Here is a 24,238-nt window from a genome sequence, read left to right as displayed (position 1 = left end):
GCAACTCCAATTCACAGCCAGTAAACCTTGAGCAGTTTTCCATCTTGTGTGGACTGATAGCAGATTGTGTGTGAGGGACATGGTGCAGGCTCCAGAAAGCAAAACGCAGCAGATTAAAGGAATTCTTCTTAATTAGCAGACAGGGACAAGGCACAGCTAGAAGAGGAATGAGGGCAGGGTCCTGCACCTGGGGAGGAATAACCTCCTGTGCCTGTACAGGTGAGGGCTGACCTGCTGGAAAGCAGCTCTGTGCAGAAGGACCTGGGAGTCATGTGGACAACAGGTTCACCATGAGCCAGCAATGTGCCCTCAGGCCAAGAAGGCCAAGGGTCTCCTGGAGTGCATTCAGAAGAGTGTGGCCAGCAGGTCACAGGAAGTTCTCCTCATCTCTGCTGCCCTAGTGAGGCCACAGATGGAGGACTGGGTCCACTTTTGGGCTCCCCAGTCCAAGAGAGACAGGGAGTTACTGGAGAGAGTCCAGCAGATGCTAGGAAGATGCTTAAGGGCATTCTGTCCTATGAGGAGGACAGGCTGAGAGCCCTGGGGCTGTTGAGCCTGGAGAAGAGCAGCCCCAGAAGGGATCTGATCAGTGCTCTGTAAGAGATAAAGGGTGGGGAGCAAGAGGATGGGGACTGACTCAACTCAGTGGTGCTCAGTTACAGGACAAGGGTCAATGGCCACAAACTGGAACCAAGGAGGTTCTATCTGAACAGGAGGAGAAAATCCTTTGGCATGAGGGTGCTGAAGGCCTGGAGCAGGCTGCCCAGAGAGGTTGTGGAATCTCCTTGTGTGGAGACCTTCCAAACTGCTCTGGCCATTGTGCTCCTGGGCAAGCTGCTGTGGGTGCCCTGCTTTAGCAGGGTGGTTGGACTGAACGATCTCCAGAGGTCCCTTCCAGCCGCCACCATGCTGGGATTCTGTGTGAGCTGTCCTGAACAGATCAATCCAGGATTGTTCAGTACTGGGCACTGTGAGCAGAAGCTCAGTTGGTAGGGTTACAGCAGGCTGACTATGAATGCTGCCATTCACCATAAGCCACAAAACATTTCCCAGAAGCTTTTAGGATGTGTAAAGCTTCTGGTACAAAAGACTAAAACCCTGTGGGATATCTGGTGGTCACAGTTAAACTGGGGGAAAGCAGCATGCTGTAAAGGCACAAACCCTAGGATCTGTGAGATCAGTGCCTGCCTGGCTCACCAAAGTGGAGCTCCAGGTTTGCTCACCAGCAGAATCCAAACATCCTATTGGAAAAATTCCTTTTCTTTAGAGATACCCCTGTGGCTGCTTGCTTTTGGACAGGAAAGAAAGGCTTGTGACTGGAAGTAGTATGGCTTGCTTGGATCAGCAGTGGTGTGACCAGCAGGGTGAGGGCAGTGACCATTCCACTGTACTCGGCACTGGTGAGGGCACAGTTTTGGGCCCCTCACTCAAAGGAGGACATTGAGGTGCTGGAGCAGGTCCAGAGAAGCCAGTGAAGCTGGTGAAGGGTCTGGAGAGCAGGTCTGGTGAGGACCAGCTGAGAGAACTGGGGTTATGCAGCCTGGAGAAAGGAGGCTGTGGGGAGACCTCATAGCTCTCTAAACTCCTTGAAAGGAGGTTGCAGCCAAGTGGGGGCCACTCTCTTCTTTGTAGTAACAAGGGACAGGAGAAAAAGAAACAGCTTCAGGTTTCACCAGGGGTGGTTTAGGTTGGACATGAGGAGCAATTTCTCTCATGCCCTGCTCTGAGGAAACGGCTTTAAGAGCAGTAGCAGCCATGGTTGTTTAACTGGAGGTCATTCTGTCTAGTAAAGCAGTGTGTCTGTATTGTGTCCTTGAAGGAATGGGTAGGAGGGCTCCTGGTGACCATGGACATGGTGTGGAGCTCCTGGTCCAAGTGCTGTGGGAGTTCTGGGTGCTCATGAGCTGAGCAAGACAAGCTTTCAGCCAAAGGAGCCAGGTGTGGCTGAACATCTTTTGTCTTGGTCAGTCAGCTTTTTGAGGCTTGCACTTGGGTTGTGGTTGGTTGCTCTAAAACTTATAGCTCATTTCATTGATTCTCAGCCTTTTCTTGGCTCAGAGACCTCAACCTTTGAACTGAATCTGTGCCAGGGGAGGTTTAGGCTGGAGGTGAGGAGAAAGTTCTTCACAGAGAGAGTAATTGGCCATTGGAATGTGCTGCCCAGGGAGGTGGTGGAGTCACCATCCCTGGAGGTGTTCAAGAAAGGCTTGGATGTGGCGCTTGGAGCCATGGTTTAGTTGTCAGGAGGTGTCAGGTATTAGGTAATAGGTTAGACTTGATGATCTCTGAGGTCTCTTCCAACCTGTTTAATTCTGTGAATCTGATCCTAAATTTGGATCTATCACTACTTGGATCCAAAAGGCTTTTCAAGTGTTTTGCTTCTTGTAACATTCCTGGTCTGTTTCTTTCCCTTTTATGTTCTCAAGCTTCTTGTTCTCCAGTAGCAAAATGACTTCAAGTTGCATAAACCATGCTCTTTATGTGCTGGGCTGTGCAGCACACCTGAAGAATGCCTGGATACCTTGGGCTTCATAGAAGCAATTAGAAAGATGCAAATGTCTTGTCTGAGGAATGTGTCTCAGCTGCAGGCAGGATGCTTTGAAAAGCTGAAGAGAATCCCTGGAAGGAATGCTTTAAAGGATTTGGGGAATTCATCTTCATTAGCCATTCATTTAACTCTTGGGTCTTCCTTTTCTAAAAGACATTGCTACCCTGAGCTCATCTGCTGCCCCCTTGGCTGCTTCCTGCCCACAGAACAGGCAGCCTTTGTTGGAGAGCTGAGAATTTTGTCACACTCTCTTGAAGGCTTTCATCAAGGCCTTTTGATCGTGCTGGCAGAACAGAAAATTTCCCCAGCCTTGCCTGTAACAAACTGCCATTGATTTAAGAGCAGGGTGCTGTTGTCTGTGTAGGCATGTGTGGGGTTGCATCTCTTAACCCATTGAATTCTGGGAAGGTGGCTCTGAATGCATCACTTTAGAAGGGACCCTCAAAGATCATCTTGTCCAACCATCTCCTGCAGTCAGCAGGCTCATTTCCAACTAGATCAACCTGCCCAGGGCCCCAAGTTTGATCTTTGAATGTCTCCAGAGATGGGACATCAACCAGATCTCTGGGCAGCCTGTTCCAGTAATTCACCACTCTCATTGTGAAGAACTTAGGTAATGGATGGGATGCAGCCTACATTGCTGCAATGGCTGGTTGCTTTTAAAGAGATCTTGGCAGGGGGGTTGGTCTAGGTGACCTCTAGAGGTCCCTTCCAACCTCTAACATTCTGTGATTCTATGATCTGGTAGAAACAAAACTGCTTTTATCACACAGGGAGAACCTTTGCTACTTGGAGTAAAAACCACTGGGAGAATAAACACCAAGTTCTCTCTAGTGGCGTTGCTGAAACCTGTGCAGGCAATGAGGAAGAACTTGAGCTTGGGTCCCTTGACCTTGAGTCCTGTCACAGGTGATGTTAGAGGCAGGTTTCTAGGGAAAAGAGTTTAAACCCTCAGATGTTAATACAACAAATCGACCTTTCCTTTTTGGTGCTTAAAGGGATTGAGAGCTGGGGACAGGCTTTCTTAAGCAGGGCCTGTTGTGACAGGACAAGGGGTAATGGGTTTAAAAAGAAGGAGATACAGACTGGAGAGGAGGAAGAAATTCTTTCCACTGAGGGGGGTGAGACCCTGACCCAGGCTGTCCAGAGAGGTAGGAGATGCCCCATCCCTGGAACCATGCTGGGACAGGTTGTCTGAGGCTCTGAGCAACCCGCTCTGGCTGCAGATAGCCTTGCTGGCTGCAGGGGGCTGGACAAGAGGACACAGTCTCAAGCTGCACCAGGGGAGGTTTAGGCTGGAGGTCAGGAGGAAGTTCTACACGGAGAGATTACCCATTGGAATGGGCTGCCCAGGGAGGTGGTGGAGTCACCATCACTGGAGGTGTTCAGGAGGAGACTTGATAGGGTGCTTGGTTGCACGGTTTAGTTGATTAGGTGGTGTTGGATGATAGGTTGGACACGATGATCTCAAAGGTCTCTTCCAACCTGGTTTATTCCATTCTAGATGAGCTCTAAAGGTCCCTTCCCTCTCCAGCCATTCTATGCCTCTCAAGCATTAGCTGTTCCATCTTGTGATGTTGGTCCAGCTCAGGAGATGTCTTGAGCAAAGCTGCCCCCGTGCTGAGCCATCCCCCTGGGGCAGGGCTGTCCTTGTGTGGGCGCTGGGATGTGCACGGTGAGATGTGGTGGACTTTGCCCCCAGAGACTTGCTGTGTGCAGCCCTGACATGCTCCTGTGCTTGATCTCCAGGGTGAAAGTTTAACACCATGTGTGTTTGAAGAGTGAACTCCCCTGGGTGTAAATAATCTTGCTTGCTCAGTGAGGCTGCAGGGCTTCCAACACCAGCTGCTCTAATGGGCTTTATTTTATTGGCCTCTTGTCAGATTCCTCACACTTAGTAAATCCTAACAGGGCCCCAGTGCCCAGATAACTGCTTCTGCCTCTGGGGGCTGTCCAGTCTGTTCCATAGCCTCTGAGTAGCCACTTGACTGCGGAGGGCGCTGCTGGAGGCTTTAGGAGAAGAGGAGAGAGGTGGATGGGGAATCTTGGGAAAGGTGGTGGGGAAAAATAATTGGAAAAACTTTGCATGAATTTGTAATTGTGCAGATGTAGTTCAGAGGTTGAATTATGCAGTCATGAAGGTTAGAAGAGACCCTCATGATCATCCAGTCCAACCATTAACCCAGCACTGCCAGGTCACCACTGAACCATGGCCCTCAGCAACACATCTCCACAGCTTTGAAACCTATCTGGGGATGGGACTCCACCACTGCCCTGGGCAGCCTGAGCCAGGCCTTGACAACCCTTTTGGGGAAGAAATCATTCCTCTTGTCCAGCCTAAACCTTCCCTGGTGCAACTCGAGTCTGTTTCCTCTTCTCCTATTGCATCACAGAGGTGCTCCAGTCCCTTCATCTTCATAGCCTCTCCAGTAGATCCCTGGAGATTCTGGACTGTGGCTTGCTGCTGGAGTAAATCCCTGCAGGAGGCACATGCTGTGTGGGGAGATGGTGTGCTCTGAGCTCTTCAGAGCCTGGAGCTACTTCCCAGGGGCACTCTCTGCAAACCTCCCCATGCTCTGCTGGTAGGACATCGTTGGCTGTGGATGGGTTTTGTTCGGTATTTTCTGTTTATAAACATTCTTTTGCATCTGATTTTTTTTATTTTGAGAGAGAGAGAGAAAGAAACAAAGCAGCAGCTGCTTATTTTCGGTGGTGGGGTTAAATGCAGAGCATTGTTCTCTCTTGGCTTGCTTTACCCTGCGGATGAGCTGTAAGCGAGCCGCGTTCCTGGAGCAGACACCGTGCGGTGCGTGCGCCGTCGCCTGGGGCAGAGCACAGCAAATGTGCTTCTATGGGCATGAAAGGAGCTGTGGAAGCACCAGTGCCAGTCACCTCCCCAGCACGCTGCCTGGGCCTCAGTGATTTTGGGCTCGGAGCCCTCCTGATGAAGACGCAACAGTGCCTAGGTGGGCAGTGAATTGTGATAGGGCAAGAGGAAACAGCCTCAAGTTGTGCCGGGGGAGGTTTAGGTTGGACATGAGGAACAATTTCTTCCCCAAAGGGGTGCCAAGGCCTGGGACAGGCTGCCCAGGGCAGTGGTGGAGTCCTTGTACCTGGAGGGGGTCTCAAAGCTGTGTAGATGTGGTGCTGAGGGATGATGTTTAGTGGTGGCCTGGCAGTGCTGCATTAGCGGTTGGACTCTGCTAAAGGTCTCCTGCAAACAAAACGGTTCCAAGATTGTATTCCACCTACAGTGCTCATGAAGAGCTTTGCATTAGCTAACTCCATCCCTCCTCTGGTCCCAGATGATGTGTCCGGCACACTGGACTTGTTCCTCTGAGTTGCTTTGGTTCACTCAGAAATCCATTCACCTTTGCTGGATCACATCCCAGACTGTGCTTAAAACCTGCTGAGCACCAGGGCCGGTACAAGGCAAGAGGCTGGATGGCATCCAGGAACAGAAAGGGGCAGAGGGAAGGTCTTCTCTCCTCCTGTAGACAAGCTGTGGGGTTGACTGGGCTGTTTTGTGCAACTTCACTGCAAATCTCCATGGGCTGGTTTTGGATTTATGCTGGTGGGAGAGTATCTTCAAGTGCAGGGTGGTGATAACTAGCAGAGCAGGTTAACTGGTGGCCAGTCAACATCAGTGCTGCTTCCTTGCTGCCTGAAGCCGTGGCTCTGGGAGCTCAGCACTTCCAGAAGAGGCAGGATTCTTGTCTAGATGAAGAAGAAAAGCCTTCATGAAAATATTTATGTTTCATTAAGCTTGTGGTGTTTGTTGTGGGTTTGGCTCTTGGTTCCATACACTTGACTGCTCTGAGTGTGTATTGAGGTTAGTGTCAACCCATGACATGAGTTTCAGAGCCCTTTGGGAGCTGTGGGACCTAGCAGAGACTGAGACTCCATGAGCTGCTTACAGTGTGAAGGCTCAGACCACCTCATCCACCCATAGAGTTCTCCACCAGCTCTTGCTGCAGCCACAAAACCCCATCACCCACAGGGCCCTGCAGCCCCAGGGGTGAGCAGGGTGTGAAGGACCAGGCTGGCTCCTTGCTAGTGTGTAATTGCCCTGCTTGAGCTCCTCACTGGAGAGAGGCAAACAGCTCACGTCCTGGCAGACACCCAGCGTGGGCAAGACGAGGCAGGGCTCAACAGACACTGTGGGGCAGAGCCCATGTTCAGCACTGCTGTGTGAGCTGGGACTCTGCTTTGGCATCACATTAAGGGTCATCCAGTCCAACCCCCCTGCAGCTGGCAGGGGTCATCTGCAGCTGGAGCAGCTTGCTCCAAGCCCTGTCGATAGGGTACTCAGGGGTGCATATACAAAGGCAGCATGTTGGTGAGCAGAGATGATATGTCCTGGTCTGTGGGAGACCACTCACACCACCCTGAGCTCCCTCTCCTCCTGTCCTCTCTTGTTCTGTGTTCATTCAACCCTGACCTTTAGAATGGTTTGCTCTTGGTGTGATGGGGAACTCAAAATCAAACACAAACCTGATCACTCTAGCCTCAAACCTCAGTTCCTTTGGAGGCTCTTTTCAAGAATCACAGACTGGGTTGGGTTGGAAGGGACTCTTAAGATCATCCAGTTCCAAGCCCCCTGCCATGTGCAGGGACATAATCCTACTAGCCCAGGTTGCTCAAGGCTCCATCCAACCTGGTTTTGAACACAGGGTTCCTGTGACTTGTGACTCCATAACTTTGTTGCCTATTCAGTCGCTCTCAAATCCATGCACACTTTGCTTGTGGCAGACCTGAGCATCCTGTGGAGCAAGGTGTGAGGGAGTGTCTCTGGTAACAGCTCCACCCCAAAACCTCAGTGCTGGGCTGGAGAGACCACCCACAGGCAACTCACACAGCTGTGGTTGCGTTGGAACAGGCTGCCCGGGGAGGTGGTGCAATTCCCATCCCTGGAGGTGTTCAGGAAGTGTGGCCATGGTATGCCATGATGGTGTTGGGTTGATAGTTGGACTCAATAATCTTGGTGGCCTTTTCCAACCTTGATGGTTCTATGGTTCTACATCACTTGGGGCCATGTCCCTGGGGAACAGACTAATATACAAAAGAATCACAACAGGAGGTTTATCACTTGAGCAAAGCCCTACTTCTTTGGTATTAGCAGAAGCTCAGCAGCTGGCCTTTGTAGAGAAGAAGCTGGTAAAGGAGCATTCTGGGTTGAACTGATGGCAGCTGGGTCTGGGTGCTGGCTGCTTGTAGCTCGATGTGTCCCTGAACAAGAGACCCAGCTCCTTTCTGCTCCTTCCTTGTGTATCTTCATTTCCATGTGGCACCAGAAGGTCATCTCACTTGGATGCTTCACTCCAAACACTGATCCCATTACAAAATGGACAATAATATTTACAGGAGCATCCTTGTCCTGCTTTTGAAGCAGGCTATCTGCACGGAGTGAAGCCCTGCATGAGAGTTCAGATGCAGCCCTGTTCCGTAAGCAGGCTCACAGGACATTCTGTGTTGTGTTTGGTGTCTGGCTCTGCAGCTGTGAGCTAGGAGAACTTGGTCTGAAGTATTTTAACATTATTCACTGAAAGTCAGACTTTGGACTGGACAGATACTTCAATAGTGGTTCCCAAGCTGCTGTGACACCGATGCTGCATCTCAATCTAATGAGCTCTTGGAATGCAGCTCCATTTCAAGCCCTCAGTCATCTCCAGGGCCAGCATAAGATGCTAATACGAAGATGCTGCCAAAATAATCTGAAATAAACCAGAAACTAAAAATAGGAGCCAGCTAAGAGCCCCTTTTATGAGCAGCTTATTCTCCAAGGGAGCTACAATCTGGCCAAGATCAGTACAGAGAGAAGAATCCATCAGAGATGTAGACAGCATTGAACAGACAAGGACACACTACAGCCGTCCTGGGTCAAGCTGAAGGTCTCTTAGTCCAAAAGCCTGCTGGCAGCCAGGGCTGTGGGGTGAGCGCTGAGGGAAGCAGATAATAACAAGCAAGTGCATGGAGATGCTTCCTTGGAGGTGCTGCTTGAGCTTCTGCTTGACTTCTGCAGCTTCTGTGGGTGTAGAATCATAGAATTGTTAGGGTTGGAAGAGACCTCAGGGATCATCCAGTTCCAACCCTCCTGTCATGAGCAGGGACCTCTCATACTAGATCAGGTTGCTCAGAGCCACATCCAGCCTGGCCTTAAAATCCTCCAGGGATGAGGCTTCTACCACTTCCCTGGGCAACCTGTGCCAGTCTCTCACCACCCTCATGGTAAAGAATCTCTTCCTACATCCAATCTGAATCTACCCATTTCTAGTTTTGTTCCATTCCCCCTAGTCCAATCATTACCTGACACCCTAAAAAGTCCCTCCCCAGCTTTCTTAGAAGGACCACAATGGTCTGTGAAGTCAGTGTCTTCTTGCATGGGTTCAAAACCCCCAGCAGAAAAAATGCCTGCCAGGGAAATAAATCTACCCTGGGTTGAACTGTCCTGTGTGAGAGCTTTACAGCTAATGTGTGCTGCAGTGTTCAGAAAGACCTCCTGTTGTTTGCTCTGGCCTGAGTCACCCGGGAGGAGGAGCTGGCTGGGCAGGTGATTTGGAGCAAACCAGCTCAGCTGAAACTATTGAAGAGCAAATGGCAAATGCTGATTAATTCTGACAAGGCAACAAAAGCCTTAATTCAGGCTGCCAGTTCTACTTACATGTAAGAAGTGGTTTGGAGCTCTTCAAGCACCATCAGGTTCAGGTTTCGGTGGTGGTGGTGGCTGTAATCACACAGGGTCCATGCAGCAGGTCCATGTTATGTTAGGTGCTGGCTGCTTTATTGGCCTCAGTCCTGTGAGCAGCTTCAGCTTGACCCAGAAAGACCTTTGGTGGTAAGGTCAAGTCCTCTTTGTGTTCCCTGTGAAAATAGAACTGGAAAAGGTAAGAACAGAGAGACACACTCACGTGCCACCATTCCTACCAGCCTGCCTGGTTAGCCATGGCCTGCAGTGGTCAAGGGCTTGTGGTGCTGTGGGGAAGTTGCTTTGTAGTCACTGTGGGGCAGGTGGCCACTACTTGGTCTCAAACAGTCTGAAAAGCCATCCCTAGTTTGTTAGTGTCTGGTTGCCACCAACTTGAGCTACGCTCAAGGGGAGATGGAGGGCAGAGCAGTGATGTTGTGGCCTGCCTCTTTAGAATAGACTAGAATTAACCAGGTTGGAAGAGACCTTTGAGATCATTGTGTCTAACCTATCATCCAACACCATCTAATCAGCTAAACCATGGCACCTAGCACCCCATCCAGTCTCTTCCTAAACACCTCCAGTGATGGTTGACTCCACCACCTCCCTGGGCAGCACATCCCAATGGCCAATCTCCCTTTCTATGAAGAACTTCTTCCTAACATCCAACCTAAACCTCCCCTGGCACAGCTTGAGACTGTGTCCTCTTGTTCTGGTGCTGGTTGCCTGGGAGAAGAGACCAACCCCCTCCTGGCTACAACCTCCCTTCAGGTAGTTGTAGACAGCAATAAGGTCTTCTCTGAGCCTCCTCTTCTCCAGGCTAAGCAACCCCAGCTCCCTCAGCCTCTCCTCACAGGGCTGTGCTCCAAACCCTTCCCCATCTTTGTTGTCCTTATCTGGACACCTTCCAGCAAGTCAACATCTTTTCTAAACTGAGGGGCCCAGAACTGGACACAGGACTCGAGGTGCAGCCTAACCAGTGCAGTGTACAGGGGCAGAATGACCTCCCTGCTCCTGCTGGCCACACTGTTCCTGATGCAGGCCAGGATGCCATTTGCCTTCTTGGCTTCCTGGGCACACTGCTGGCTCATATTCATCCGACTTTAGAGCCTCTTTAGAGCAGGGTGTGATGGAGCAGAGACCCATCACCTGACGTGGGGGATGGCACCCATTTAAATCAAGACTAAAGGGGATCATAGAATCATAGACTTGTTTTGGTTGGAAAAGATCCTCCAGTCCAACTGTAAATCTAAGCCCACCATGTCTCCAAGTGCCATGGCCACAGGTTTCTTGAACACCTCCAGGGATGGGGACTCCACCACCTCCCTGAGCAGCCTGTTCCAAATCAAAGCAGCATCATGCTCTAAATGTGCTGGGGATAACCAAAAGTTGGACTGGCTGGACCTTCTCACTTGGTAGACCGTGTGGTTAGTTCACTCCTGAATGACTGAAGAGGAAATTCAAGGGGAAGCATGTAGCCCTTAAGGCTTTGGACAGAGGCATTTATTTACCTGTCCTGCCTGCACCTTGCATCATTTAGTTTTATTGCAGGAATTAAAACCACATTTGGGCTGCAGCAAATGAAAGGGTGACTTCTGGAGAAACTCTTTGATGGGCTGCAGGGTTGGTCTTCTGGCTGACCACAAACAGTACCTGAACCTGTCATTAGTTCCTCAGGAAAGAAATTGAGTGTTATAAGGTTCTGGCATTCCTACAAAACCAGAAGGAAAGGTTTGTGGAGACTTAAATGAGCTGTGTGATGTTATATGCAGGGGGAGGAAGAGAGAAGTCTTCTGAATGTTGGTCAGGAAAAAACTGATGGCCAGTGGAACCTCTCCACAGGGATGACTGCACTCATCTTCTGATCACATAGTTGGCCAAAGAGGAGGATTTCATGTGCTCTTGAGGGACTACTCTCTGGCCTGCCAGCCAAAGGGCAGTGTAAAGCACTTCTGGGAAGAGGCTATGCAGTCATTTCAAGGATGAGACAAATCTGGAGAGGTCACACCCCAACTGTTGCTGACAGAAATCTCTTGCTTGAGAGGATTGTTGTAGAGGATGGCCCGCAGAGAAACAGGGCTGACCTGAGAGCCCTGGCTCTGCCATCCAGCCTCTGCTAGATGCTGTTAGTGTAGGCAAAACACATCATCTCCATCCTTTTGATAACCCCTTTCTCTTTCCCTGCCTAGATTAACCCTGGCAGTAAAGCAGCCATGGCAAACCTGTGCCCAGGAGATGTCATTCTGGCCATTAATGGAGAGAGCACAGAGAACATGACACACCTGGAAGCACAAAACAAGATCAAAGCATGCATGGACCAGCTGCTGCTCTCAGTGAACAGGTAGGTCCTCCTCTGTCTGATGTGTTCTTGTGTCAGCTTTGCTTGGCTCTTCTGCAGAAGGTTTGTGGCTGATCCCAGGGCAGATGTGCCCTTAGGCTCAGCTCTGGGAACATCCCCATGGTCTGTGTAATTGTTCTGTGTTTCTAAAACCAGCAACATCAAAACATCTTCAAAAGATCACTGAGGTGCTGCAGTGGCTCCAGAGGAGGGCCCAAAGCTGGGGAAGGGTCTGGAGAACAGGGCTGGTGAGGAGCAGCTGAGGGAACTGGGGTTGTTCAGCATGGAGAAAAGGAGGTTGAGGAGAGACCTCATTGCTCTCTACAACTCCCTGAAAGGAGGTTGGAGCCTGATGGAGGCTGGTCTCTCCTCATAAGGAGAGGATTAATAGGACAAGAGGAAATGGCCTCAAGTTGTGCTTGGGGGGAGTGGTATGTTGGACATGATGAACAATTTCTTCCCCAGAAGGGTTGTCCAGGCTTGGAACAGGCTGCCCAGGGCAGTGGCAGAGTCAATCTTAAAGGCTCACATCTGTGTGGATTATCACTTGTCCCATGCAAGGCCTGTCCGGGCTGAGAGCTGGGTCAGCCCCTTCAACCCGATAGAGATTTGATCAACTCAAGCAAGAGCAGCAATGGGATCCAAACGTCCTTTGGGCAAAGCCTCCCAGTTCATTTACCTCCACCTCTCATTTTCTTACAGGTCTGTTCACTGAATAGACATTTGAAGCTCCTGCCAAATTCACCTTCTTAGACTATTTCAAAGCAAAATGAAGACTTGGGGCTTTCTGCTGCAGAATTCCAATGGGAAGCAAAAGAATGTTCCCAATAGCAATGACAAATGACCCAGGGAAGGCAAGTGCCCCTTGTAAGACTCACAAAGGGCCAGTGTCCTCTGTGGTAGATGTAAATATACAACCTTCCACTTCAGATTAAAATGGCATTTCCTGCTGTTAAGAGCCACCACCAACTGTTTATACTTCTGTTGGAAAGCATTGCCTTTCTGACTGGAAGCCTGGGCAGAAGAGAAGGAGCACTGCCCTAAATGGAGCAAAGCCTCCTTGGTTCCTTGTAGACTTGGTGAACAGTTTGTATTGGAAAGGACCTTAAAGATCATCTAGTTCCAACCCCCTTCTTCCTCAGAATTCATCAGACAGTGGTGTCCCAGCTGAGGTAGTGTCCCCATGCCATAGGGGTGTTCCGCTGTGAGGGTGGCAGGACCAGGGGCAGTGGTGGAAGTTGAGGCATAGGAAGTTCCATGGAAACAGAAGGAAAAGGTTTTTTCCCTGTGAGGATGATGGAACACTGGAACAGGCTGCCCAGGGTGGGTGTGGAGTCTCCCTCTCTGGAGGTATTCAAAACCCACCTGGATGCATTCCTGTGTGGTCTGCTCTAGCAGAGGGGTTGGACTGGATGAGCTTTCGCGGTCCCTTCCAGCCCCTAACATTCTGTGACTGTGTGGTAACAGGACACTGGAGCAGGCTGCCCAGAGAGACTGGGGAGTCTCCTTCTCTGGAGGCATTCCAAACCCACCTGGATGTGTTTCTGTCTGACCTACTCTAGGTGATCCTGGTCTGGCTGGGGGGTTGGACTGGATGGTCTTTCAAGGCCCCTTCCTACACCTAGCATTCTGTGACTCTGAAATGTAGGAAAGAAAGCCAGGAAACACTCTTGAGGTTCTCCCAGCCAAGGAGAATTATCATGTTGCTTCCCCTTTGGAGCCGTTTTAGGGAGACTGGGGGGTGGTCTCCTACCCCAAACAGGGGGTTGTCCTCAGGGCAGGACAAGGGCTCCCTTCCTGGCTGTCTGCTGGCTGGTGAAGCTCTCCTTGGGGAAGGTGGAAATCCTTGTGTAGTGACGGAAGGTTTTGGTGAGCTACCAGCTGCTGAGGTGGTTTGGCAGCAGAACAGCTTTGTCAGGAGTTAGAATAAAGTTCTGCTGAAAACAGCTTTCACCTGCAGCCTGGCAGCAGTTTGTTCTCATGTATCAAGGTTCCTCCTGTGTGCAGTTATGGGCCGAATTCCCACTTTTACACCTCATTTTAGCCATCAGTATCAATTGAGGTCTGTTTCTTGGCTGAGATCGGGCCCTCGAGTGCTCCGCCGTGGGAGGCATGCGGTACATGCTCGGCTGTCTGCTGGTGTCCACCTGCTCCTCGTGGTTAGGAGGTGGTGCTGGAATCTTGCTGGTGACAGCTGTGACCATACTGGTGGTGGTAGCTGCCTTGTCAGTGTACACAGAAGCACATCTCCTCTCTTAAGAGCGGCTTCTCACACGGACACAGGACAGGGGCTGTGTCACACTGGTACAGCTCCGCTCCACCGTGAGAGGAGTGGACAGAGGTCTCGGGGATCAGCCTTGGTAGGGTTAAGGGTGATCTGTTCAGTCTCACTGAGAAATGTCCATTAACACCCTTGTGCTGGTCTGGATCTGCCAGCAGAAAGGTCTGTGGCTTCATGCTGGGTTTGCCCAACTCTACCTAGCAAGGTGTATTGTCTTTCAAATGTGAGACCCTGCGGTGCGCCCAGAGGGGTGGTAGATTCTCTGTAGCAGATGTTGCTGACTTTGCCAGGCAGGAAAGCAGGCAAGAGGACTGCAGTGGTTGTTTCAGACCTTAGCCTTCACAAACACAGAGTTTTAAAGGCTCTCATATCTCATAGGCAGACAAAAATAAATGCTGAGGTTTCTAGAGGCAGGAGCTGGAGATGGGGAGGACCTGTTCAGGGTGGGGTGCAGCCTCTCAGGTATGAGGTGTGCTGGTGGGTTGGTTAGGTGGCTCCTCCAAGAGCAAGACACACCTTGGCTGTGCCCAGAGAAGCCTGTGGGAGTGACCTCTCTCTTGAGAGGAAAAAACTGATGAGTTGATTTTCCTACAGCAAGGAGAGCAGCAGCTCCAGTAGGGCTTCATCAGGTCTATTTTTAGTCTGGCCCAAAGTAAGTGCTTGGTGACACAGCTCTTGGATCTCTCTCCTGAGTGACCTGTTGGATCCAGACAACCCTGCCCAGCCATTAGTCACTGCTGGAAGCACATCTGCTGCTACCTCCTTAGTGTGAGCAGATCCCTGCTCCAGGACCTGCTCCCGGAGAGTGGGGGTGACCTGCTGCTGCTGAGGGAACAGTGTCCTGGGGCAGTGACAGGGAATTTGAGGTGGGATGGGGAGACAGTGGGGAGAGGGGGATGTCCAGGAGTTGCTATTTGTACCAGCTGTTAATCACTGCCCTGGATTCTGCTGTGGTGGAGTCAGGCTGAGCTCCAGGGAAGGCCCACGTGCAGGGGCGTGGGTTAGAATTCTCTCCCTTGAGCAGAAGGATGCTCTCCAAGCAGTGTCCTCTCTGAATGCTGCCTTCAACAAAATACAGCTTGAAAAACAACAGGCCTGCCTTTTTTATTATTATTATGTAATTATTTTTTTTCTCCCACTGGGGTTGTTCAGCATGAAAGAAAAGGAAGCTGAGGGGAGGCCTCGTTGCTCTCTACAAGTCCCTGAAAGGAGGCTGGAGTGATGTGGGGGTTGGTCTCTTCTCCCAAGGAACAAGAGACAGGACAAGAGGAAACAACCTCCAGTCATGCCAGGGGAAGTTTAGGTTGGGCATGAGGAGCAATTTCTTCCCCAGAAGGGTTGTCAAGCCCTGGCCCAGGCTACCCAGAGCAGGGGTGGAGTCCCCATCCCTGCAGGGGTTTCAAAGCTGTGGAGATGTGGTGCTGAGGGCCATGGGTTAGTGGTGACCTGGCGGTGCTGGGTTAATGGCTGGACTGGATGATCTGAAAGCTCACTTCAAAACAATTCTGTGATTCTGTGTTTGAGAGAATGAGCTTGTTTGTTGTGTGCCTGCAGTGAAGATGATGAAATTGGATGGTAATTCTATTTTACTGGAGGAGGTTTTCTCCAGCTGGGCATGTGTGCGCCTAGGGTGGGCAGGGAGCTTGGCAGCAAAGGGCTTCCAGCCCTCTGGTGCCCTCTGGATGTCTTCCATCCTGTGCCCTTTCTTCATGAACCCTTGACATTATGTGTTACCAAGGCAGGGAACAAGATTGGGTTTGTTTTCAAGCTGTAGTCACTAAAAGCTCTTTGATGAGAGAGTTCAGTGGGAAAATCAGAATGAGAGGGGGAAATGTGCATGGACATGGAGGGGGAGTTATTGTGGTCTGGTGGGATGTCCTGAGACCTGTATGGCTGATGAAGTCTTTTGAGGAGTGGCTGAGGAAACTGGGGTTGTTCAGCCTGGAGAAAAGGAAGCTGAGGGGAGACCTTCTGGCTCTCTACATCTCCCTGAATGGAGGCTGGAGCCAGGTGGGGGTGGTCCCTTTTCTCAAGGAACAAGAGGAAATGGCTTCATGTTGCACCAGGGGGATTTAGTTTGGATATGAGGAAAAAATTTTCTGCTGAAAGAGTGGTCAGGCATCGAACCAGGCAGCCCAGGGAGGTGGTGCAGTCCCCATCCCTGGAGGGGTTTCAAAGCCATGCAGATGTGGTGCTCTCAGCGTGGTTTAGTGGTATTGAGCTGACAGTTGGGCTTGATGATCTTGGAGGCCTTTATCAACCATAATGATTCCATGATCTAGATTTTGGAGGTTCTGGGGGATGCAGAGGGACCACTGAATTTGATGGGAGGAGAAGCTAGGCTTCCTAACAACAGGGAGACATTTAGATCCAGCAGTAGGAAAGCAAGAGCCAGGAGAAGTGGAGAGAATAAACAGCTGGAGTGTGAAATTTCCCCTGCCCTGTACTTGAGAGGGAACAACTGGAGTCAGTGGGATTTCTGGACCAAGCTTTGGGCAGAGTGAGGTGTGCTGTGTTGGGTTGAAAATTCTCTCCCACCCCATGAAATTTGCCAGACCAGCTCAGCTGGAAGCAAATGAAAGTTGTGTTTACAAACAAAACTACGATCTAGAATGGAATGCAATGAGTGTGTATAAAATACCAAAGACCAGGGAAAGCTAATAGCTTCTCCCTCCCTGCCCCCCCCTTTAAGTCTGTTATCTTTCCAATGGGATTGTTTAGGACTATCATTATTTTCCTTTTTACACCCAATAGTGATTTATTTACATTTGGCTCCTTGCTGGTCAAGATCTGTGAAACATTTTTAAAGGCATAGCCTAAAACTACCACAGGTGCCCGTGTGGCTGGACTGCAAATAGCTCAGCACATCTGTGCCCTGGCCCGGTCTGTGGTTAGGAATGTCACACTGGGTTTGGTGCTTTTGCTCTTTACCCAGCAGAATCTGTCCATCTGCACAGTCTGGAAGGAGAAAAATGGAGAGTTTCTGGTCAAACATGAACAGGTTGCCCAGGGAGCTTGTGGATGCTTCCTCCCTGGAGGTATTCAAGGCCAGGCTGGACAGGGCTTGAGCAACCTGGTGTCCCTACCCAGGGCAGGGGGGTTGGAACTAGATGATCTTCAAAGTCCCTTCCAACCCAACCCATTCTGTGATTCTATATAATTTCAAAAACACCATAATGAAAAGCATGGAGGACAGTGCCAGCTGTTGGGAAGCACATCTGCTGTGGCTTTGCTCACTGTGCTGAGCTCTGGAAGTGGGGAGGAGAGGGGAATCGGTGGCATCTGGACCCCAGTGGAAGTGAAGCTTTGAGGCTGCGGGGAAGGTCCTCAGTGCAAAGGGCAGCAGAAGGCTTCCAGCCCTCCCATCATCGCTGTGGCCTCCTCTGGACCCACTCTGACAAATCCCTGTCTGTGCTGAGGGTTCCAGAGATGGCCCCAGCACTGCAGGTGGAGTCAGTAGAGCAGAGGGGCAGAATCCCCTCTCCTGCCCTACTGCCCACAACACTGACCCTGGGCTGCAGGCACAGGAGAGCCACAGCCCTGACACACTTGAAAAGCTGTCACATGCCCTTCCCAGCAGTTTTCCCAACATGGCTTGGGGCCAGCTCCTCCAGGAAGGATGCAGCAGAAGCCTTCATGCTTCCAGCTGGCAGATGAGAAAAGCTTCAGAGACAGCTTCTGGACTCGCCTTGTTCCTCCGGCACAGCTGGGCAGGTCTGGGCAGCACTGCCCAGGACTTCCCAGAGCGCTGTGTCAGCAGGAACAGCACCAGAGGTGCCACAAGGTCTCCTATCCAGGGCCTGAGGGGCTTTGGGCACTCAGGTCTCTGTTCTCAGGTGGTGGTTTCAGCAAAGCACTGCTCCAACCCAGCTTTATGGCTGCTTTTCTCTGAGGCCATGACCTGATGTGAGGCAGTGAGTCTTGTCTAATAGCCTGAGATGCAGCAGCATCTGGAGAGATGACAACATACAGAGGACCTGGGGAGGCTTTAAGAGAGAAGAAAATCCCCAGTCAGATGATGGTGAGGCACTGGCACAAGTTGCTCAGAGAGCTGGTGGAAGCCTCATCCCCGGAGGTTTTTAAGGCCAGGTTGGATGTGGCTCTGAGCAACCTGATCTAGTGGGAGGTGTCCCTGCCCACAGCAGGGGGGTTGCAACTGGATGATCCTTGAGATCCCTTCCAACCCTAACAATTCCATGTAAGCAAGAACAGGGCAAGCTGCACTGTGGAGTTGGTTATCTCTGGATCCTGGGCTTCTTGTGTGCTCTTGCTGGTATGCTTGACTCTTCCATGATAAGAAATGGCTGATTGCAAGAAATACCATGGATCTTGATGTGCAAGCCCTTGTTCACAAGGACATACATCACTGCAGAGAAGCCAGGGGTGATTTATCAAGCCTGTTGGTGCTGGGTCCTTTGTTACTGTTGGATAACAAAGGAGATTTTCCATCTGAGGTGGCCACTGTCTGGAGCCAGAACACCCAGGTCCTGCCAGCTGCTCGCCACGCTCTTTGTTTTGCTGCTGATGCCCTCCAGACACTGCCTGAGCCTCTCAAGTGATGTGAAAGCAGATGCAGAGCTGCCCTGAGCCCTGCTTCTCGTTGCAAGCCACGAGCACTCCACATCTTTAGAGCCACCTCCCCAGCACTGCACTTCCAGCCCTGATCTCCTGTGGGCTTCATAACCAGTCCAGACACTGCAGTGTCCTGTGGTGGCCTTAGGCTATGCCTGTAAAATTTAGCTGCAGATTTCAAGCAGAAAAGGAGACAAATATAAATGAATCACTATTGGGTGTAAAAAAGGGAAACAAAAGATTATTCTAAACAAATTCATTGGATAAATGTCTGGGATAAGAGGAGCTGGACCATAACAACTTCTCCCATTCTTTTTCTCTTCTATTCTGATCTTGGCTGTTTCTGCTTTGCTCAGGAGAGATAACATGCTTGTGGCTGGCCTTGGATAAGTCTAACCCACTGCTCTCTCCTTCAACTCCTCTCTCTCTGGGACAGGGGGGTTTGGAGGGGCAATGGAACAGCTCTCCCCAGGCTTTTTTTGTCCAGGGGCAATTGTGTGTTGTTTGCTGATTGTAAATACCTGGATAGTATTGTGAATCCTGTATATTTTGTACATGTTCATTGCATCCCATTGTAGAGTGTAGTTTTTGCTTGTAAATACAGCTTCATTTGCTTCTAACTGAGTTGGTCTGGCTAAAAGTTAATGCTGAGGGGAAACTTCAACCCACCCCATGTCCCAAGGAGAGAAAGCTAAAACTCGTGTTCCCAGAATCCCAGCATGGTGAGGGTTGGAAAGGACCTCTGGAGATCATCCAGTCCAACCCCCACAGGCACCCACAGCAGCTTGTCCATGTTAGTTTGGAATCTCCAGAGAAAGAGACTCCACAACCTCTCTGGGCAGCCTGCTCCAGCACCCTCACAGCAAAGAAGTTTCATCTCCTGTTCAGGTGGAACCTCCTGGGTTCCGATTTGTGCCCACTGCCCCTTGTCCTGTCACTGGGCACCACTGAGAAGAGTCTGGCCTCATCCTTTTGAGACCCACAAGTTGAGTGTGAAGTTTTCCTCTTTATTCCTGCCCTCTGTACAGAGGTGGAGTTTCTGTGGAAGGTTCTATGAGGCAAAGCCCAGTAATGATCCTGCTGGACGTGTAGCCCCACAGCTCCCTGGAACCTCACGTAGCTGATGTTCCTCTGAGTCCTGCTCAGCTGCTGGAGGTTTTGCTGGGGTCCAGTTGCTGCATGCTGCTGGGAGGTGGGAAGGATGACAATGTCTGATGTACTCTTACTGGAAACTTGAACAACTGAAAAAGTGAATCACAGCTTCCCCTCTGGAGCTCCTCAAGGGCTAATAGAGAGGAAAACCGGCAGCTTTCCAGAGCCTGGATACACAGCAGTGGTTTCAGCTGAGAGGAATGAAGGGAGGAGAAATCCCACAGCTTCTCCACGTCCCTGGGATCAGCTGGGCGCAGCTGGGCGCTCGGCAGAGCGCAGCTGCTGTGGCCGTTGAGCCTGTGCAGTGCCTTGCCAGCCTCGCACGGCCGGGCTGCATGGCTGGAGCCAAAAACCCCGGTGAGGCTCACAGTGCTGGGGAACTGCATCCATCAGCTGCAGCTGCTTCTAGGCCGAGTTCAGCTCCTCAAAGGCTAATGGCAGAATCACAGAACATTAGAGGCTGGAAGGGACCTCCAGAGGTCATTGAGTCCCACTCTTCTGACAAAGCAGGATCACCCAGGGTAACCACAGATTCAACCAGGCTCCAGGAGGCTTCCAAGATCATCACATCCAACTAATCACCCAGCCCTATCTAATCAGCTAGACCATGGCACTAAGTGGCTCATCCAGTCTCTTCTTAAACACCTCCAGGGACATCGACCCAGACCCCTCCCTGAGCAGCACATTCCTAGGGATAAGCCCTCTTTCTGTGAAGGACTTCTTCCTAACATCCAGCCTAAACCTCCCCCTGCACAGCTGGAGACTGTGTCCTCTTGTTCTGTTGCTGCTTGCCTGGGAGAAGAGACCAACCCCCACCTGTCTACAACCTTCCTTCAGATAATTGTAGAGAGCAATGAGGTCTTTTCTGAGTCTCCTTTCCAGGCAAAACAACCCCAGCTCCCTCAGCCTCTCCTCATAGGGCTGTGCTCCAGACCAGTGGTGAGGTGCCACCATGGATGGTGAATAGCCTTCTGGGGATGGGCAGGAACCTGAAGTCACTCCCCTCCAGAAATGACTATACAGTTTTGGTGGTAGTTATACAGTGCTGGTGGTAGCTCTGGAGGTTGATGAAGCTGTCTCCTGCTCACACCTCCATGGCTGCACAATAACAGACAATGACATCCTGGGTCTGGTCTGGCTCCTCCCCAAGTGCTGAATGTCAGTTTGTAAGAGGATGGAGAAATTAGAAATTCAATAAGGCTGGGGAATTCTTGCAACTTGAAAGCAGCTCTACAATTGTGGGGAGTAGGAGGTGCAGATCATTGCCAGGTGAAAAAACAGCCTGGTGAAATGCATGAGCATGTGCAAGTAATCTTCCGGGCATGCTGCTGAGCCTTTTAGAAAACAAATGGTGGAATAAAAGGTGGCTGCAGCTCTTAAGTTGTTTAGCTATGTCTCATTAAGGGGTCTGTTCCCCACAAAGCTCCAGCTTGAAGGTCCAGCACTGACTGACCTAGGTCAAGTTGTTTTTCCTGAGGATTGTCCCAGCAGCCATTGGAGTAGAGCAGAACTTGGGTAGTGCAGGTAATGACTTCCACATAGCTGATTTAATCCCCTACAACGCATCTGAAAGCACTTTTCCACCCCTGAGCTGTAAATTAAAGGCCATGGAACATTTGAGTCTGATCTCTCAGCCATTACCTTAGAAAAGCATGGGGAAGTTTTCTTGCTGTTGCCTAAACACAAAGATCTGGCTGCCGGTAGCATGAACCCGCTGCCAGGGGCCTTGGGGTGGTTGAGCTGACCCTGAGGTCTCTGCCTGCTCTGCTCTCAGGTCCTGGGGGGCTGCAGGGAATCCCCTTTGCTGCTGGGCATAGTGGGGCCGTGGGCATGGGTGTGTTCCTGCAGCTGGGATTAGGGTGTGAGCTCAGCCCATCAGCCACTCTGCAGGAGCTGCCCCTGGCACCTCAGAGCCATCTCCTCATGGCCTTGGATTACCTTGGATTCTGCTGTTAGAATCACAGAATTGTTTGGGTTGGAAGAGACCTTTGAGATCATCCAGCCCAGCCATTAGCCCAGCACTGCCAGATCAACACTAAACCATGGCCCTCAGCACGTCTACACAGCTTTGAAACCTCTAGAGGGATGGGGATTCCACCACTGCCCTGGGCAGCCTGGTCCAGGGCTTGACAACCCTTTGGGGGAAGAAATTGTTTGTCATCCCCAACTTAAACCTTCCCTGGTGCAGCCTTAGGTCATTTCCTCTCATCTTGTCTCTTGCTCCTTGGGAGAAGAGGCCACCCCCACCTGGCTCCAGCCTCCTTTTCAGGGAGCTGTAGAGAGCCAGTAGGTATCCCCTCAACCTCCTTTCCTCCAGGCTGAACAGCCCCAGTTCCCTCAGCTGCTCTTCACCAGCCCTGTTCTCCAGACCCTTCACCAGTTTCATTGCCCTTCTCTGGACCTGCTCCAGCCCCTCAATGTCCTTGGAGTGAGGGGCCCAAAAGTGAGCCCAGGCTTCAGTCACTTCCCTGGTCCACATTATTTCTGCTCCATGGAAGAGGGAGCTTCATTCTGTGAATGCAAACACTCCTCAAGCACACAACTTCCACTTCTCTTTGAGGCTGGTGTTTCTCCCAGTCCCTTTGGCTTTGCAGGCAGCCTTTAGAAGTACCAACTAGAACCTAAACTGTGCCATAACAGCTGAATTTCAGAGCAATTCAAGTGGTAGTCATGGCTGAGGTGAGCCTGGCTTTGCTCAGGCCACTGCTGGAAGCTGGATGAGGCTGTCCACAAACTTCTGGTCACTGTAAAGAGCTGATGCTGAAGCACTGAACTGAATGATTAGAAGCAGAAAATACAAAAGGACTTTCTATGTGCAACTTGAGCCAGGCTATGTCTTTCATAAAGTGTGAAGAACCCCATAATGACTTCTGGAAAACACAAATGTAGCTGCTTTCTGGGGCAGCTGGTGTGATCTTTGTTCATCAGCCTGTGAGGAACAGGGAAATTCCACCTAGAAAGTGCTGGCAGTACTGGTGATCAAGCTTCATGCAGAATGAATTTCTGGCTGTTGTTCTTATCTTCTGCAATCAGAACCTCTTGCTGAGTCTCAGCTCTTATTTACTGGCAAGCTGAGGTCTTCAGGGCCCCCTCTAAGCTGTCTGGCATGTGGGCTCCAGAGCTGAGCAAAGGGGGATGTTGGAACTGCCCCTTCTCAGCAGCAGCGTGAGCCCATGCAAGGCTGATCACAGAGGGGAGAGGATCCTGGTGGGTCTGCCAGGGTAATTAGGACATCTCCATTGTTCTGGGCCTCTGGAGGAATGTCTCAATGTGGAAGCAATATACACAGCTCTGGATCATGGTGAAAAGAGAGTCAGGATTGCTGGGAATGTTGCTATGCCAGGGAAGGATCACAGAGTCCCAGCATGGTGTGGGTTGGAAGTGAGATCACCCAGTCCAGCCACCCTGCTAAAGCAGGGCACCCACAGCAGCTTGCTCAGGATTTCCATGTCCAGAGCAGCTTGGAATCTCTCCAGAGAAGAAGACTCTACAATCTCTCTGGGCAGCCTGCTCCAGGGCTCCAGCACCCTCACACCAAACAGATTTCTCCTCCTGTTCAGATGGAACCTCTTGCCCTCCAATTTATGCCTATTGCCCCTTGTGCTGTCCCTGGGCACCACTGACAAGAGTCTGGCCCCAGCCTCTTACCTCTCAAGCCTTTATCTCTTGCTGAGCACTGATCAGATGCCCTCTGGGGCTGTTCTTCTCCAGGCTCAACAGCCCCAGGGCTCTCAGCCTTTCCTCCTCACAGAAACACTCCAGGCCCCTCAGCATTTCTGCAGCCTCTGCTGGAGTCCCTCCAGTAGCTCCCTGTAACCCTTCAACTGGGAAACCCAGAACTGGACACAATACTCCAGCTGTGACTTCCCTAAGGCAAAGTACAGAGGAAGGAGAACCTTGCTTGATGTGCTGGTCACACTCTTCTTGGGGCACCCCAGGTGACCACTGCCTTTCTTGGCCTCGAGGGCACATTGCTGGCTCATGATGAGCTTAAGTCATCAGATGATGGATGCCAAGAGATTTAAAGCCATGGAAGCCTTTACTTTTGCTAGCTTTAGGGTGAGACCCTGAATTTGGCAAGGTAGCTTTGTATATCAAGGTGTATAATGCCTGAGGTAGAAAATCACCTCAAGGACTCCTAGGTCGACACCATGCTGCTTATTTTTCAAGCTTGGGCTCTGCAGATCTTTAAACCACAGCTGAATGTCACATGAACAAGAGGACACAGTCTCAAGCTGTGCCAGGGGAAGTTTAGGCTGGAGGTGAGGAGAAAGTTCTTCACAGAGAGAGTTGTTAGCCATTGGAATGTGCTGCCCAGGGAGGTGGTGGAGTCACCATCCCTGGAGGTGTTCAAGAGGGGATTGGACGTGGCACTTGGTGCCATGGTTTAGTAGTCATGAGGTGTTGGGTGATAAGTTGGACATGATGATTTTTGAGGTCTTTTCCAACCTTGTTGATTCTGTGATTCTGTGTGGTGAGGCCACAGTCTGTAGAGTGGTGCTTGGTGGCAGTGAGGGACCTGTGTCCACCTGCACAAGACCCATTCTCGTTGTGGTGGATGTGGACAGGGTCTTGAGCAGCCTGGTCTAGCGAAAGCTGGGGTTGGACCTAGGTGATCTCTGAGATCCCTTCCAATCTACACCAGGTAATGAGGGTGAAGAG

The 24,238-nt window shown here is 50.9% G+C and overlaps 1 protein-coding gene across 1 annotated transcript in view; it reads left to right on the top strand.

Moving 5' to 3' along the window:
* PDLIM4 (PDZ and LIM domain 4) overlaps nucleotides 1-24,238 on the top strand; it is a 67,868-nt gene that overhangs the window by 9,290 nt on the left and 34,340 nt on the right. Inside the window, exon 2 of the mRNA XM_009896906.2 lies at nucleotides 11,423-11,574. Within this exon, the coding sequence (XP_009895208.2) occupies nucleotides 11,423-11,574 (152 nt within the window). The remainder of the gene's footprint in view (nucleotides 1-11,422; nucleotides 11,575-24,238) is intronic.

This window comes from Dryobates pubescens, chromosome 16 (genome assembly GCF_014839835.1).
Source record: "Dryobates pubescens isolate bDryPub1 chromosome 16, bDryPub1.pri, whole genome shotgun sequence".
In the NCBI taxonomy this organism is placed as follows: domain Eukaryota; kingdom Metazoa; phylum Chordata; class Aves; order Piciformes; family Picidae; genus Dryobates; species Dryobates pubescens.
This window is presented reverse-complemented; position numbering and strand designations above follow the sequence as displayed.